Source organism: Centropristis striata, chromosome 1 (genome assembly GCF_030273125.1).
Source record: "Centropristis striata isolate RG_2023a ecotype Rhode Island chromosome 1, C.striata_1.0, whole genome shotgun sequence".
Lineage (NCBI taxonomy): Eukaryota > Metazoa > Chordata > Actinopteri > Perciformes > Serranidae > Centropristis > Centropristis striata.
Window position 1 is genome coordinate 30,013,045 of NC_081517.1, and position 12,917 is coordinate 30,025,961.

The window sequence follows — 12,917 nt, forward strand, 5'->3', positions numbered from 1 at the left end:
ATTAAAACTTGGAAGGTGTTACAAAATCTTATTACACAACGAGTTATGAGACAGGTTTTCTGTGTATGTTGTCTGACAGCTTTCAAACACTAACTTTTTTTTAAAGTAATTGTATTATATGTTTTTGTTGCATTGTATTGTTTGATATAACTGTAGCAGCCCGAGGGAATTTAAGTGTGTGGGTAAAATGTGAGCTTTAACCTGGCACAGCCCGTGAACTTCACCACGTCCTTTTTGTAGTTATGAAACTTTCGAACGCAGGTTTTGTAACCGATGCATTCTAACCAATCAGGAACGAGTTTGCTGATCACGTGACTGTATTTTTATGTAACAAAAAAAAACTGGTGTCTGTCTGTGGGAAAGTCGGTTCAATTCACTGTATAGGACCGCGGCGGCTATAGAAATGAATAGGCACGTTCACAGAAGAAAAGCTACATAACATTTTGTTTTTTGACGCTACAATGTCGCTCCAGCAGCAGACGGAGGACACACAGGAGGAGAGAAGCGCCTTCTTCATAGGTGCTGACTCGGACAGCGTCTCTGTAGAGGAGGACCACCATCAACTTATACTACAGAAAGCCAACGCGCTGGCATCAGAAAACTGCCTAAAAGAAGCCATTGACTGGTTTGCAGCGGCTATGCGGTATGGCCCTGTTAGGCCGGAACAACTAAGCACCTTTGTGGACTGTATCCTCCGCAACTTTAAGATCAAAGCGGCTGGCTCGGACTCGTTTTCGGGCCGGAGTCAGGACGCAGCGGGCAGCCATGGAGACAAATTGTTTGACTGTCCCAGCTGTCATAGCTTTTTGGGTGAACCTGTGACCTTAGCCTGTGGACACTCGTATTGTAAAAGGTGTTTACAACGGCGGCTGCTCTCCAAATGTAAGCTGTGCAGTGAAATGGTTAGCGGTAAGGAGAAAGTGAATGTAATATTGTGCGGACTTTTAGAGAAATGGTTCCCCGAGGAGTTGAAAAGGTCGAAAACGCTATATGAAGTGGACGAGCTGTGTAGAAGAAGATGTTTCCAAGAAGCTGTGTCGCTTGCTACCGATGTTATTCAGCAAGGTAAGTGTTGTTGACGTGTAAACGCATGCGTGTATTAAGGGGCACGTCTGCTGTGCACCCTCAGTGAGGGTATCAGGAACATGATGTGTCACTGCTGGAAGGTATTTATGTAAACCTAATGCTTGAACTTGACACACTCATAGCTTTTGTTCGCTGTCATCAGACCCCAAGGTAAATAGAGTAAGTTCTACTGACCAACATTTGGAAAACAGTCCTCCATGTGTTGTACCCATGAACTGTATTTCAATGAGGTTGTACCGGTGCCAGTCTCCTCCTATTAGCTTTCGTGTAACCTGGTAGGTCCTGCTTACGAAATTCCCTTAGCTGAGCATGCGCGGTCGGTGCAAGTTGCATAAGGCAGCTGGTCGTGACACATAGCGGTGCAGGTTTTGTAATGTATCAAGGGGGAGGGCATTTGTATTTTGTAACTGTTATGGCGGCGAAAATCTGCAGCTTCATAAATGTTTTACAAGAAGATGAGTGCGCTGTTTATGGGGCAGGGTGGAGGCTGGCCTGGTGGGCCAGATATGCACTCAGCCTGGCAGTGAGTTAGCTTTTGTAACTCATACTAACGTTATGCAAGGAGAGAAAATAGGCTACTTCCTTTGCAGATGATTTATAGGTGACAAATCAGTGGTAATTGAGGGTTGGCTGCTAGTGTTGGTGCAAAGCCAATGACTGTAAACGCTTTTGTAGTTTAAGTAGTTGAGAAATGCTTATTTCACCAGTAACAATAATGGGTAAAGTGCCTTAAGCAGGGCATTTAAGTTTCCAACTTAATACCTGAACATCCTGCATGGTCACTGAGCAAATTCCGGATAAATAGAGGTTGTAGTGATTATCCCTGCCTGACTAACAGTGGGTTCTCAAGGAGGTAGTAACTGAAAATACAAACTAAAATGGCATGATGCATTATGGGTATGGGACTGCCTTGCAAGAGAAATAATATTTTTTAATTAATTTACTTTAACTTCAACCACTTAACCCACAATGGCATCCAACCAATGTCTGCTTCCTAATATTAAGTCATTTAATGCTCTTTCTAGGTAGGGGCTCAAACATTTTAGATGGCACATCATTTATCATGGTTATAATGTGATGATTGGGAGTCCCTATGTTCAGCAGTGTAGGTTCATATCTGATTTCCCACACTGTAAGAAAAAAGGTCTGATAGGCCGACTGAATGGCAGACATATTGTTCCGGACCTTCACCTGGTTTATGGAAGGTCTTGGAAACATCCATGGAATCTGGGTCAAGTGATGTAACACATACATAACTATACTGTTGACCTTTGTTGCTCAGATATTGCCTGCATGGTACTGAGTAAAAGGTGTAAGCTAAACCTCAGCGTTATAAAATCTTCAGTGATCCTGACACCAAAGGAATGTGTAACCATAGTTAACACTTCAACATAATCAGATTTTTTAAATATAGACTAGTGCAATATTAAAAACAAAAGAGGTGCAGTATTTGTGAAAGGCAAAATATATGTAAAAATACCATTTTTGATTAATTATTGTGATGCTGCAGATGTATCGCCTACAAATGGTACTCTACAGACTTTTCACATGATATGATATGACATGAATTATGATGCAATAATGACCATTTCCCTGGGACTCATATTGCAATTGCATTTGATATTTTTCTAAATTGTTCAGCCCTGCTCAAAATCTACTTTGTACGCTTTTATTGCCCCCCTCCCCCCCTCCTTTTTTTGTTCACGAACAGATTGTGACTGTAAAAACATTACACCCTTGTGTGAAATATGGATGCACAATCTGCTGTGTACCTGCAGTGTGTAACTCCATTAGACTTACATAAAGCCCACTGGTAAATGAATGGCTACAGTGCATGCCATACACCTGTAACATTCATGGTTATGTGTCCATCAGTCTTTCCCTCAGAGCTCTGATGCATCTCACACCCCCTCTACCACCTATTTCTGTCCTGCCCTTTCTGTTCAGTAAAGGTGACAATGGCAGAAATTTTCTAAAGAAATAAAAGCAATAATAAATGTTATGTGTTTTGAAGGTCAAGCGAGGATAACTAGCGCAACACTTTCTGGTGAGATTGTCTCTTGACAACGGGTCAAGGAGCAGACTGATGTTACTGTGGCACTGATGTCACTTGATGGCAGGTGGTGTGACAGGTTGTTATGAGGACTGAACAAACGGTCTTGCTCACATTAGCATCTACCATACATCAATAAAGTCAACTAAATCCCATTTGTCAATGTGAGGTAATAAATTACTTTGACTGGTAGCATGCTGTGTGCAGAAAAATCACAACTCAGTTTTGGAAAGGAAATTAATCGTATTAAACTTTTGATGGATTGCAGCTAAACATAGTGACATGGTTGAGTATTAGATTAATGTCAAATGTCTGGTTTTAACGAGATCCGAATCAACAGCTATAAAGGTTGTGTACATGTTTATACTTACAGTAATTATTATCCCAGACAATGCAGTCATTCCTGAGAGTGTTGAGTGCTGGTTTAAGCTTCTTAATCTTGTTAACTAATGATTTTTAAATACATGCCAGTGTTTGTTGCTCTGCAATAGCAGATGCAAGTTTATTTATGGAGCACATTTGGAACAGAAAGATAATTCAGTGTGCTTAACATAAATGAAAGTAAGGGGCAGCAATATATTAAATCTGATTAAAGCGAAGCACAAATTACATAAAAGAGTATTAAACAAGAAGTAAAAATGTTAAAAGATGAGTCACATAACTGGAAAATAGATTACTTAAACCAGATTGAGCTTTTATGTCCTCTTTAATGGAAATGGTGACAGAGATAGAAATAGTCCAGGCTTATGCAACTTATTTTTCTTTTGCATTGTTTTCTGAGAAGTCACCAGCACAGTTAATATATCATTTGTGTTTGTGGTATGGTTATGTATAGTAAGGCATGCAGGAAATTACCCTAAACACTACTTACCCGTAGTATCAGTTTAAGCTAAAATACTTTCTGATATATTTTCCCGCCTCTTCTTTAGATTCTGCAGATCCTGAGTGGACAGAGGTGGCACGACTGTCTCGAGCGGAGGCGTACATGGCTCTCAAACTCTATCGTCTGGCTCTGGAGGACACAGAGTTCAGCCCCTGGTTCAGCTGCTCTGCTGAAGTAGGTCACTCACTGATGCTGCAGTCATTTGTTATGTGCTGCAGAAATGCTATTTTTGATTAAAAATCTCTTTTATTAGGCATGTGGGCACTATTGGTGTGACTTTATGATGAGAGGACAATCATTGAGTCAGATATGACATCATATTTAATGTCAGATATTTTTTTGGTTGGTGTGAAGATGGTGGCAGCACCAGGTAATTTACTCATGTTCACTCACCTGGCTTGACTTACTAAAATCTGGCACGTATTCAATCTGCCAGTTGGTCTATTCTGATATATCGGTCAGCCGGTCATTACTAAGAAAAGGTGTATTTTAAGACTGTCGCCCACAAAACCACAGACAGGGAGCTCCTCATTTCTCATTTCATTGGATTATAGTTACAAGTTAATTGTAGGCCAGTTAACAGACGTCAGCTTTTAAAAGTGAATTTTTAAAGCGTGTCTCGGCAGTTGAATTTCTAAGAATAATTTCACAGTGGTGACCCTGTTTGCTTGTTTAAAAGGCATATTTTTAATAACCTCCTGCTAATTTTAGTGTTGTATAAAATGCCTTCTTAGAGAGTAAATGAGTTACATAGGAAAATAAAGATAAATGAATATTTTTTAGACCACAACTGAGAATGCAGTGATTGAGGTCAAAGCCATTATTGACATCAGTAACAGGAGACCACATGTCTATACTTAATACATTCTGTATTTCCTATTGATTTATTAAACAGCATAGAAATATTGCATTTAGAAAAAGCAGTGTCTCTCGCCTGTCTTTAATAAATATGAGTTATGTCTGGCACTTTTTCAGTATGATTTTATATTTGGTGTTTCTCAAGATATATGTACACAGTAGTTAAAGAGACTAAGCAAGAGAATGAATACACAGTGTGAGCATAATGCTGGTACAGAAGGGTAATTTCTCTCTTTTTGTCCTCTCAGGCTTTGTTTAGGAAAGCTATGGTGCTGCATGAGATGGGCCAAGTGGACGAGTCTCTCCAAGTCTTCCTCCACTGTCTGGCTGTGGACGAGGACTTCCCCTGTGCTAAAAGACAAGTGGAAAAGGTGAGAGAATTGAAGAAAAATGAGTTCTGATAATTCTGCTGAGAATGTGGTACATGTGTGCCCGAGCTCTTTGATTTGATAGCCGGGAATATAAAGATCAACCATTATGATCTTTATTACACACACCCATTTGTTCTGTTTTTATAGCTTACACCTGCTATTATACGGCATTGCCTTAATGGAACCTATTTTCATGGCATGGATCCTAAAATCCCTCTTAAGCTTTATGACTAAAAAAGCAGTTAAACCTAAAACCAGGAGATGCTGTGTTTTTTAGGTATTCTGATGACAGTACCCTTTGCTGTGTTTTTTAATAGGATTTACATTGTGTCATCTGTTAGATAAAACTTAATTTATCCACAGGGAAATTGTTGTGTAGCAGTTGCAGTGCAATGAAGGGAGTGTGGAAATATCAAGAGTGCAACATTTAAAGGCCCAAATCTGGTGGTCAGTATTATAACAATATAACCAGACTACAGGGATCAGTCTAATGCCTGGGTTGGGCTGCATGGTCTACTCGTCTCACTTTTGGTACTATTGTGTTTTCCAATGTGGATAGTACCTGCTGCATTATCAACTATAGGGCCTGCCTTAACATCATCTTCAACGTGGCACTCGCTGAATCCTTTCATCTGCAATTAAACAGGAGAACATATGCAGTTTGTCAGTTGTACATGGGGGCTAGGTTACATCATTGTTTTCCTATTGTGTTTTTTTTTTAATCTATGTCGCGTGAATAAAAAATGTGGTTGCTATTGACTGTGGCTTGGCTATTTAAAACTGGCAGGTTTTGTGCAGGATGTCCTAATGTTTCAACAGAACCATTTAGTGTATAAGCTCAACCTGCCTGCAACTTCGACCTCGGTGCTAAATAAAACATACCAGGTACTATCCACAGTTTTTATTCATAAAAGCACAAAAAGTGTGAGTTGAGTAAAGCTTTACTGTACCATACTGTGGAAATGCAGCGTAGGTCTCAGTCCCTCATGGAATTGCATAAGTTGTTAGTGGGCCAGGTCCTGTGACTCTGTCTATAATGGCATTAGTACAACTGAATAGACTGACCACAGTGTTGTAGTTACATAAGCATCACACGGTTGACTCCTGCATGCAATACTACATACCTTCAGAATAACCTGAAAGGTTGTTCCAATTTTGTGATGAAACTTTGTTGCATTTAGTTGCCAATGCTCTCATAATCATCTCTGAATCTTCATTTTATAAGGAAATATTAATATTTGTCATCTCAAACCAGTTTTTAAGCGGTAGAAACTGTGTGTGAAACTGACTGGACCTGTTGTTCAGGGTTTGCTTGTTATATTGGCATCTTGTCTGAATTCCTTATCCTTCTGATCCTGAAAGAGACACTGTTATGGCTAGACATCAACCTACAGCCGTGTGGGAGCCAGACCGCATGCATCAATAGCATGTCAAATCCAGTTTGTGTACCCTGTAATCACACTTATGGTCTCAAAGGCCTTTCCAATACATTTTAATGAAAACAGCAAATGAATGCAATTGAAAATGACAGCCTCCATTCTTGTTGCCCTCACGGAGAGATGACAAGGCATCCAAATTATGCTGAGCATATGGTGCCACATTAGTTATAAAGCTTTAAAGTTTTTCAGCCTTTCACAAGATACAAGCAGGGAAATAATGCAAATGGTAGGAAAAAGTGTGAAGACGGAGTGTGATTGAACTGGCAGGGAAGGTTAATGTTCTCTCTTACTTGGTCTTATACACTGCGGTCAAACTGAAGTCATGCTGATAATCTGTTCTGAGCATAGAACGAGGCAGCTCTCTGAACAAAGGTCGCTCTCTTTTTCGCGTATTCAACATCAAGATTATCAAAACCAAGTTTGCTCACTGTCTTAGTTAATGGATTTGATTTGCAGTATGGTTTAGTTCAATCTTTGGTCAACAACTTCAGTTTTCTCTCAGCCAACGAGCCATGAAGAAAAAAAAACGTGTTATAAACACAATTTTAAAGCAGTGAATTTTTCTACCTAACCTGGCAAATTCAAAATAACTGAATTTCTTTTTGTATCCTAACATTTTTTTCAAACACAATTTCTGCCTCTTGAATGTAAAGATTCATTGAAACCCTATGTACAGGCTGACAAACTGATTGCTGTTTACAGATCCTGTGTGACCTGCTCTCCCCTGCTGATGAGAATGTCAAGGTCGGCCTGAGGGAGACAACACAGAACACATCGCCTCACTTACGTAGTAAAACTCTTGTACCCGATGCGCAAGATCAACCCCAGAGCCCAGTCCAAAGACAACACCAACACCAGGTCCGTGCCGCCTCGGCACACCCCCATCTGGATAACCAGGAGGTACTCACAGACTGAATAATGATTTCACAACATTTATCAATGAATTGCTTCAATGCTGAGGTTGCCACTTGTTTATAAGGAAACCATCATCATCTCATCTTGTTTTTTTTCCTGTCATTATTCAGAAGCGCTGGGAAAGCCTAGAGCGGCCTGGTCTGAGCAGAGCTCATTCACTACGGATCCACGGCGCCAGTTGTGGAGAGGAAGGGCTGAAGAGAGTCTGCTCTGCTCCTCAGCTGGGTGACGAGGACAAGGGGACGCTGCTGAAGAGAAAGCTGTCGGTGTCAGACACAGAACCCTGCGTTGTGTACAGAGGAAGTAGCAAGTTAAAAAAACAAGGTCAGTGATCCCAACATTTTATGGCTTTCTCTTCTTCCTAATTTATTGCATTTTATATCCCAAGTCTAATCTCTTTCGTCTCAGTTCAAACCAATATATTACATAAGAAGTCAAAGGATCTAATGTTAGTAATGGTGCGTAAAATTAATTGAAATTGTCTTCTTATACTGTCTCCTCTCTGGTTGACTTTAGGAGTAGCAAAAGGCTTAAAACAAAAGGCTGCCAAAACCTGCAGAAGTGTTCCTGTGGACCTGCTGGATGCCATTGACTTGGAGTGCTCTCTCTGCATGAGGTGAGGTCACACACTAGCTGGCCAAATACACACATTTACCTTGAATTTTACACACATGCTGTGCTTCAAAAAGGCTGCGGTTTCTTATTTAATTAATGCATGAATGTTGCATCCCTGTGATCAACACAGGTTGTTCTACGAGCCTGTGACGACACCATGTGGCCACACCTTCTGTAAAAACTGTTTGGAACGCTGCTTAGACCATACGCCTCAGTGTCCCCTCTGTAAAGAGAGCTTGAAAGAGGTGAGAGACCTGTCCCTTACATGTACTGAATCCAGATATGTGCTCTGTAAAATATATGATGTTTGCCTTCTGATTTAATCATTAACTCCTATCCTGCTCTCTCCAGTATCTAGCATGTAGGAAGTACATGACAACCTCTGTCTTGGACACGCTGATCAAACAGTATTTGAGTCAGGAGTGTGCAGAACGGACGAAAATTCATCTAGAGGAGACAAGAGAGCTTTCTGAGTAAGAATTTTGATCTGTGGGCTGGTTGTTCATCATCAGAAGTTTCAAAGTGTCTCAAAGGGTCTAAAATGTTTTCTCTTTCTCCCCCTTCCGTGCAGTCTGACGAAGAATGTGCCTATCTTTGTGTGTACCATGGCCTACCCCACCGTGCCTTGCCCTCTGCATGTCTTCGAGCCACGTTACCGCCTCATGATCCGCCGCTGCATGGACACTGGCACGCGGCAGTTTGGGATGTGCATTATTGATCCAGAGAAAGGGTACGCATGCCAGCATAAGGATTTCTATGTTTTACAAAATTTGCTTCACATCTAGAAAAGATGTTCCTTTTAGGATGTCAGAGGAATCACTAAAACAAACTGCCAAAGCTAAACTATGTCCATCCCTGCAGGTTTGTAGATTATGGCTGCATGCTGATCATCAGGAGTGTCCATTTCCTCCCTGATGGGCGATCAGTAGTGGACACCATTGGAGGAAAACGCTTCCGGGTCCTGTCCAGAGGAATGAAGGATGGTTACAGCACGGCCGACATTGAGCATTTGGATGATACCAGGGTAAGACCAACAATGGCTATCATTTGAATTATGTCACCAATAGAATGTTGGGCTCTTAAAATCAAACTAAAAATCTGTTTTAATATGGTGGCACCTTTTTGAGTGTACAGGGGTTGATTTTAGTGGGGTATTGGTGTTTTTGAGCTATCATTCATTGCCAGTGCCTTTTTAAATCAAGGCATTTTTAAAAAAAAAAATGAAAAAATGACTGATGGGTTAATTGATTCTCTTCTGTCAGGTGGAGGACAGTGAAGAGCTAGAGAGTCTGCAAGACCTGCATGATGCAGTGTACGAACAGGCCCGCGACTGGTTCCAGAACCTTAAGATCCACTTCCACAACCAGATCCTGCAGCACTTTGGACCAATGCCAGAACGAGAAGCTGACATCCAGGTAAATGGCACAGCTGTCCTCTAATTATTTGCTTCTAAATACAGTGGTTCCATTGCATTTACTGTATTATTACACACAAAAATGTGCACTTTGCTGCTACATTGAAATGTTGAAATGACTGAAAAGTGAAATGAATGAGGTATATCAGTAAAAATACTTTACAGCAGTGAGTTTGCTGCATGTCACAGCATAGCAGATGTTAATGTAGTCTGTTAAGAACAAGAAGTAATTTTCTTCAAATGTCTACTTGGAGCGTATGTCACCATCACAACTTTAAAAAAAAAAACAGATGTGCAGAAAAGCAAAATAACCCCATTCGCTCTAATTTTATTATTTATGATTGTTACTATCAGTACCGATATCTGCTGAGCTCTAGCAGTAATGTTCTTCAAAGCACCGCAGGGTTTGTAAAGCTTTTATTACCTCGTCTGACACAGCAGGAAGCAGCGGATTGGTAGTCTAAAACTGGATCATCTCATGACACACTTGCCTTTTTGGAGAAACCCACATTACTATGGATTCACCTGTCTCTGAAGTCTTAATACCGGAACATAGTTGTTGTGTATGCTCAGCTCTGGCTCGTAGCCTGCAGCGCCAAAAGGGATTACAGCTCAGCTCTTAGGACAACCACAGGGCGGAGTTCATTCACAATATAGGCTAAAGAGCTTTATGGGCGCTTCATACCTAATCCCACCGGCCCTGTTGCGTCAGAAGAATGTCATGAGGAGAATCCCCAAATCTACCATGTGTGCACACATTAAAAAAGGAAAGCACTGACTGTGATTTTTGCGGTTATGTCATTGCTGAACTTGAACAATGCAGCAGTTATTTGTAGCCAGTGTAAAATGTCAACGGTAGCACTGACATCATAAACATTCAGTAAATCCTACTAAGAGTTAAGAGCATTTTGTAACTGTCTCAGGCTCTCGAACTCCAAGAAACGGGGACATATTACAGCTATGTACTTCTGACGCAGACATGCATTCCTCTGGCAGATTACCGTGACAAGTCATTTATGTTTCAAACCCAGCACAGGGTTGTAGGGCAGACTGAATATTTACATAACACAGAAAGCATTCTTCACCTAGTTATCAATTATATAACTGAAAGCATACTACACATAATACTAGGAGGCTTTAACTCTGAAGCAGATAGAGGCTTCTTATGACTGCAGAATGTTGTTTAAATCTATATTTATGCTTTCTCTGAAATTATTTGTATAAACAAGAATGTAGCAGCAGATTGATATTGTCCCATCACAGATATATAGTACAGGTATCTATCAGTTACCCAGATATAAAAACTTAGAAGAACTTCTTAAAATGGTCAGCAATTCGCTAATATTGAACATACAACATATTGTATTTTATTTTTTTATTTATGTATAATAAATAAAATCTGAACTATTCTATATTTGTTTAATCAGTCTTCTGAATACTTTTTGCATGGTCATATCAATGCAGAATAAGTGCAGAGATCACACAGAAAAGGTCTATTTTGTTCAATAATTCACCATATTGGCAACCATATGAGTAATCTGTGATATTTTTCCCCCCCTGTAAAATCTGTATCAGTATTTTCAAAATAGCCATAACCATATAGGTCAGGCTCTCGTAGCAGGGGATGTTCAAAGATCTTAAACTGTTTCTTCTCTCTTTCTCTCTTCTAGGCAACTCCTAACGGTCCGGCGTGCTGCTGGTGGCTCCTTGCGGTTCTGCCTATCGACCCACGGTACCAGCTCTCTGTCCTCTCCATGACCAGCCTCAAAGAACGACTGGTGAAGATCCAGCAAATCCTAACATATCTGCAGAGCATCCCAAACAACTAGAGCTTCCTCTTTGGACTTTAAAATGACATTCAAGCAACCCCGAATCTCGCCAGATTTTTTTTTCTACTGCCATCCTTCAATTTACATAGGAACGAATCTGAATCACCTTGTTGAAATGAGAAGAGTAGTCCCAAGCGGAAGAGCACTATTCCACTTGATATTTTGTTGAAGCTGTCAAAGATGACCACACAGAGTAGTTTATATCTAACAGTCAACCTTGAGTGAGCCTTCTTTCACAAAAGAGATTTACAGTTTGTTGTATCATCTCTAGTGAAGCCAGTGAGGCGGAAAGGTTTCTTTTGTTTTGTCTGCTGGCTTTTAGATTTAACTTAAAATGAAGGAGGTGTGTGTTGATACTGTGGGACAAAATCCTAAATGCTGAAAGTCCAAAAAAAAAGATAATAGCAAGTTGTGGTTTAAATGAACCATTGAGAAGAGATTAGTGCAGCTAAAGGCTTGCGTATGTGAACCAAACAATGAAAGTATTAATCTATATCTTGAGAGCTTCATGTTTTCTTCTCACTCACTTCCCCCACATGCTTACCATGCACAGATTCCATCACGGCCTCTTAGTAATGGCGCCCTCCTGTTAAAAAAAAGAATCTGAGTCTCTTCTAATTTTTTTCCACTTTGAGTTTCTTCCAAGTTGTCACGAAAAGATTCGCCATTTAAACATTAAGTCAGAGAACACTCGTGGCCCTGAAATGTGATCTATGCTTTTCTTCCTTTCACGGTTAACCTTAAGTTGCTAAATGACTAAATGTAAGTCATATGCACTATCTTCCAAAATGTTTGCTTGTCATGGATCTTTGGAAATCATAGTGGAGTGTGAAGATTTTTGAAAAGGAGTGTTAAAGATTGATTGGTTCTGTTCGTGTATTACTTGTCTCTCCTCTAAACCAAAAGATTCAGCTGCCCATTACATTAAGTTAAACTGAATTAATTTATGAATAAGAATATATTTGTACATTCTGACTGTGTGTTTGTATGAAAAATCCTAAGGGGGTTCCTGCAATATAATGACAAATCAGAAAAAAAACGCATGTATCCAACTAATGGGTTAGCATTATTCTTCATTCAAAGCAGCTCTCTGTCTACTTGGAGGAGAGAGGACGGTACCTGCAGTGCTTTAGCAGGGACTGCATTTGCCTTACACCATTTAGCATTGTAATTTGAATTACAATGTGTTGGCTTGGTTACCATTCCTTTTAGCCATAGTGTGAAGTATGTTTTAATTTTTTTTCTCTAAGTTAGTTTAAGGCACCATTTGTTCACAGTGTATGTAAAAAAATCTGAAACAATTTTGAAGTGAGGGCTGTTTTATGTAAATCATCTGTAAAAAGGCTTTTTTGACAGAACTTGCTTTTTGGTCAAATATTTAAGTTATCAGTTTTCAATAAATGCACTGCTTTTTTCAACTCAAGTGTCAGTATCCATTGTTTGACCCATTAGAA

The 12,917-nt window shown here is 40.0% G+C and overlaps 1 protein-coding gene across 1 annotated transcript; it reads left to right on the forward strand.

The window, feature by feature from the left end:
• The first annotated feature begins 373 nt into the window (after positions 1-373).
• lonrf1l (LON peptidase N-terminal domain and ring finger 1, like) lies at positions 374-12,881 on the forward strand. The gene is made up of 12 exons (XM_059337615.1): positions 374-1,065; positions 4,069-4,196; positions 5,129-5,251; positions 7,393-7,590; positions 7,716-7,929; positions 8,122-8,221; positions 8,351-8,465; positions 8,572-8,693; positions 8,792-8,950; positions 9,082-9,244; positions 9,483-9,635; positions 11,305-12,881. The coding sequence occupies exons 1-12, from the start codon at positions 462-464 to the stop codon at positions 11,461-11,463; spliced, it is 2,238 nt and encodes a 745-aa protein (XP_059193598.1). The 5' UTR covers positions 374-461; the 3' UTR covers positions 11,464-12,881.
• The last annotated feature ends 36 nt before the right edge of the window (positions 12,882-12,917 follow it).

What these genes read in the sequence shown, in the direction of transcription:
- lonrf1l (XM_059337615.1), top strand. Translation starts at nt 462, where the DNA reads ATGTCGCTCCAGCAGCAGACGGAGGACACACAGGAGGAGAGAAGCGCC. An exon ending in GGTTCAGCTGCTCTGCTGAA is followed by an intron (nt 4,197 to 5,128) that starts GTAGGTCACTCA and finishes TTGTCCTCTCAG; the next exon opens with GCTTTGTTTAGGAAAGCTAT. An exon ending in CCCATCTGGATAACCAGGAG is followed by an intron (nt 7,591 to 7,715) that starts GTACTCACAGAC and finishes GTCATTATTCAG; the next exon opens with AAGCGCTGGGAAAGCCTAGA.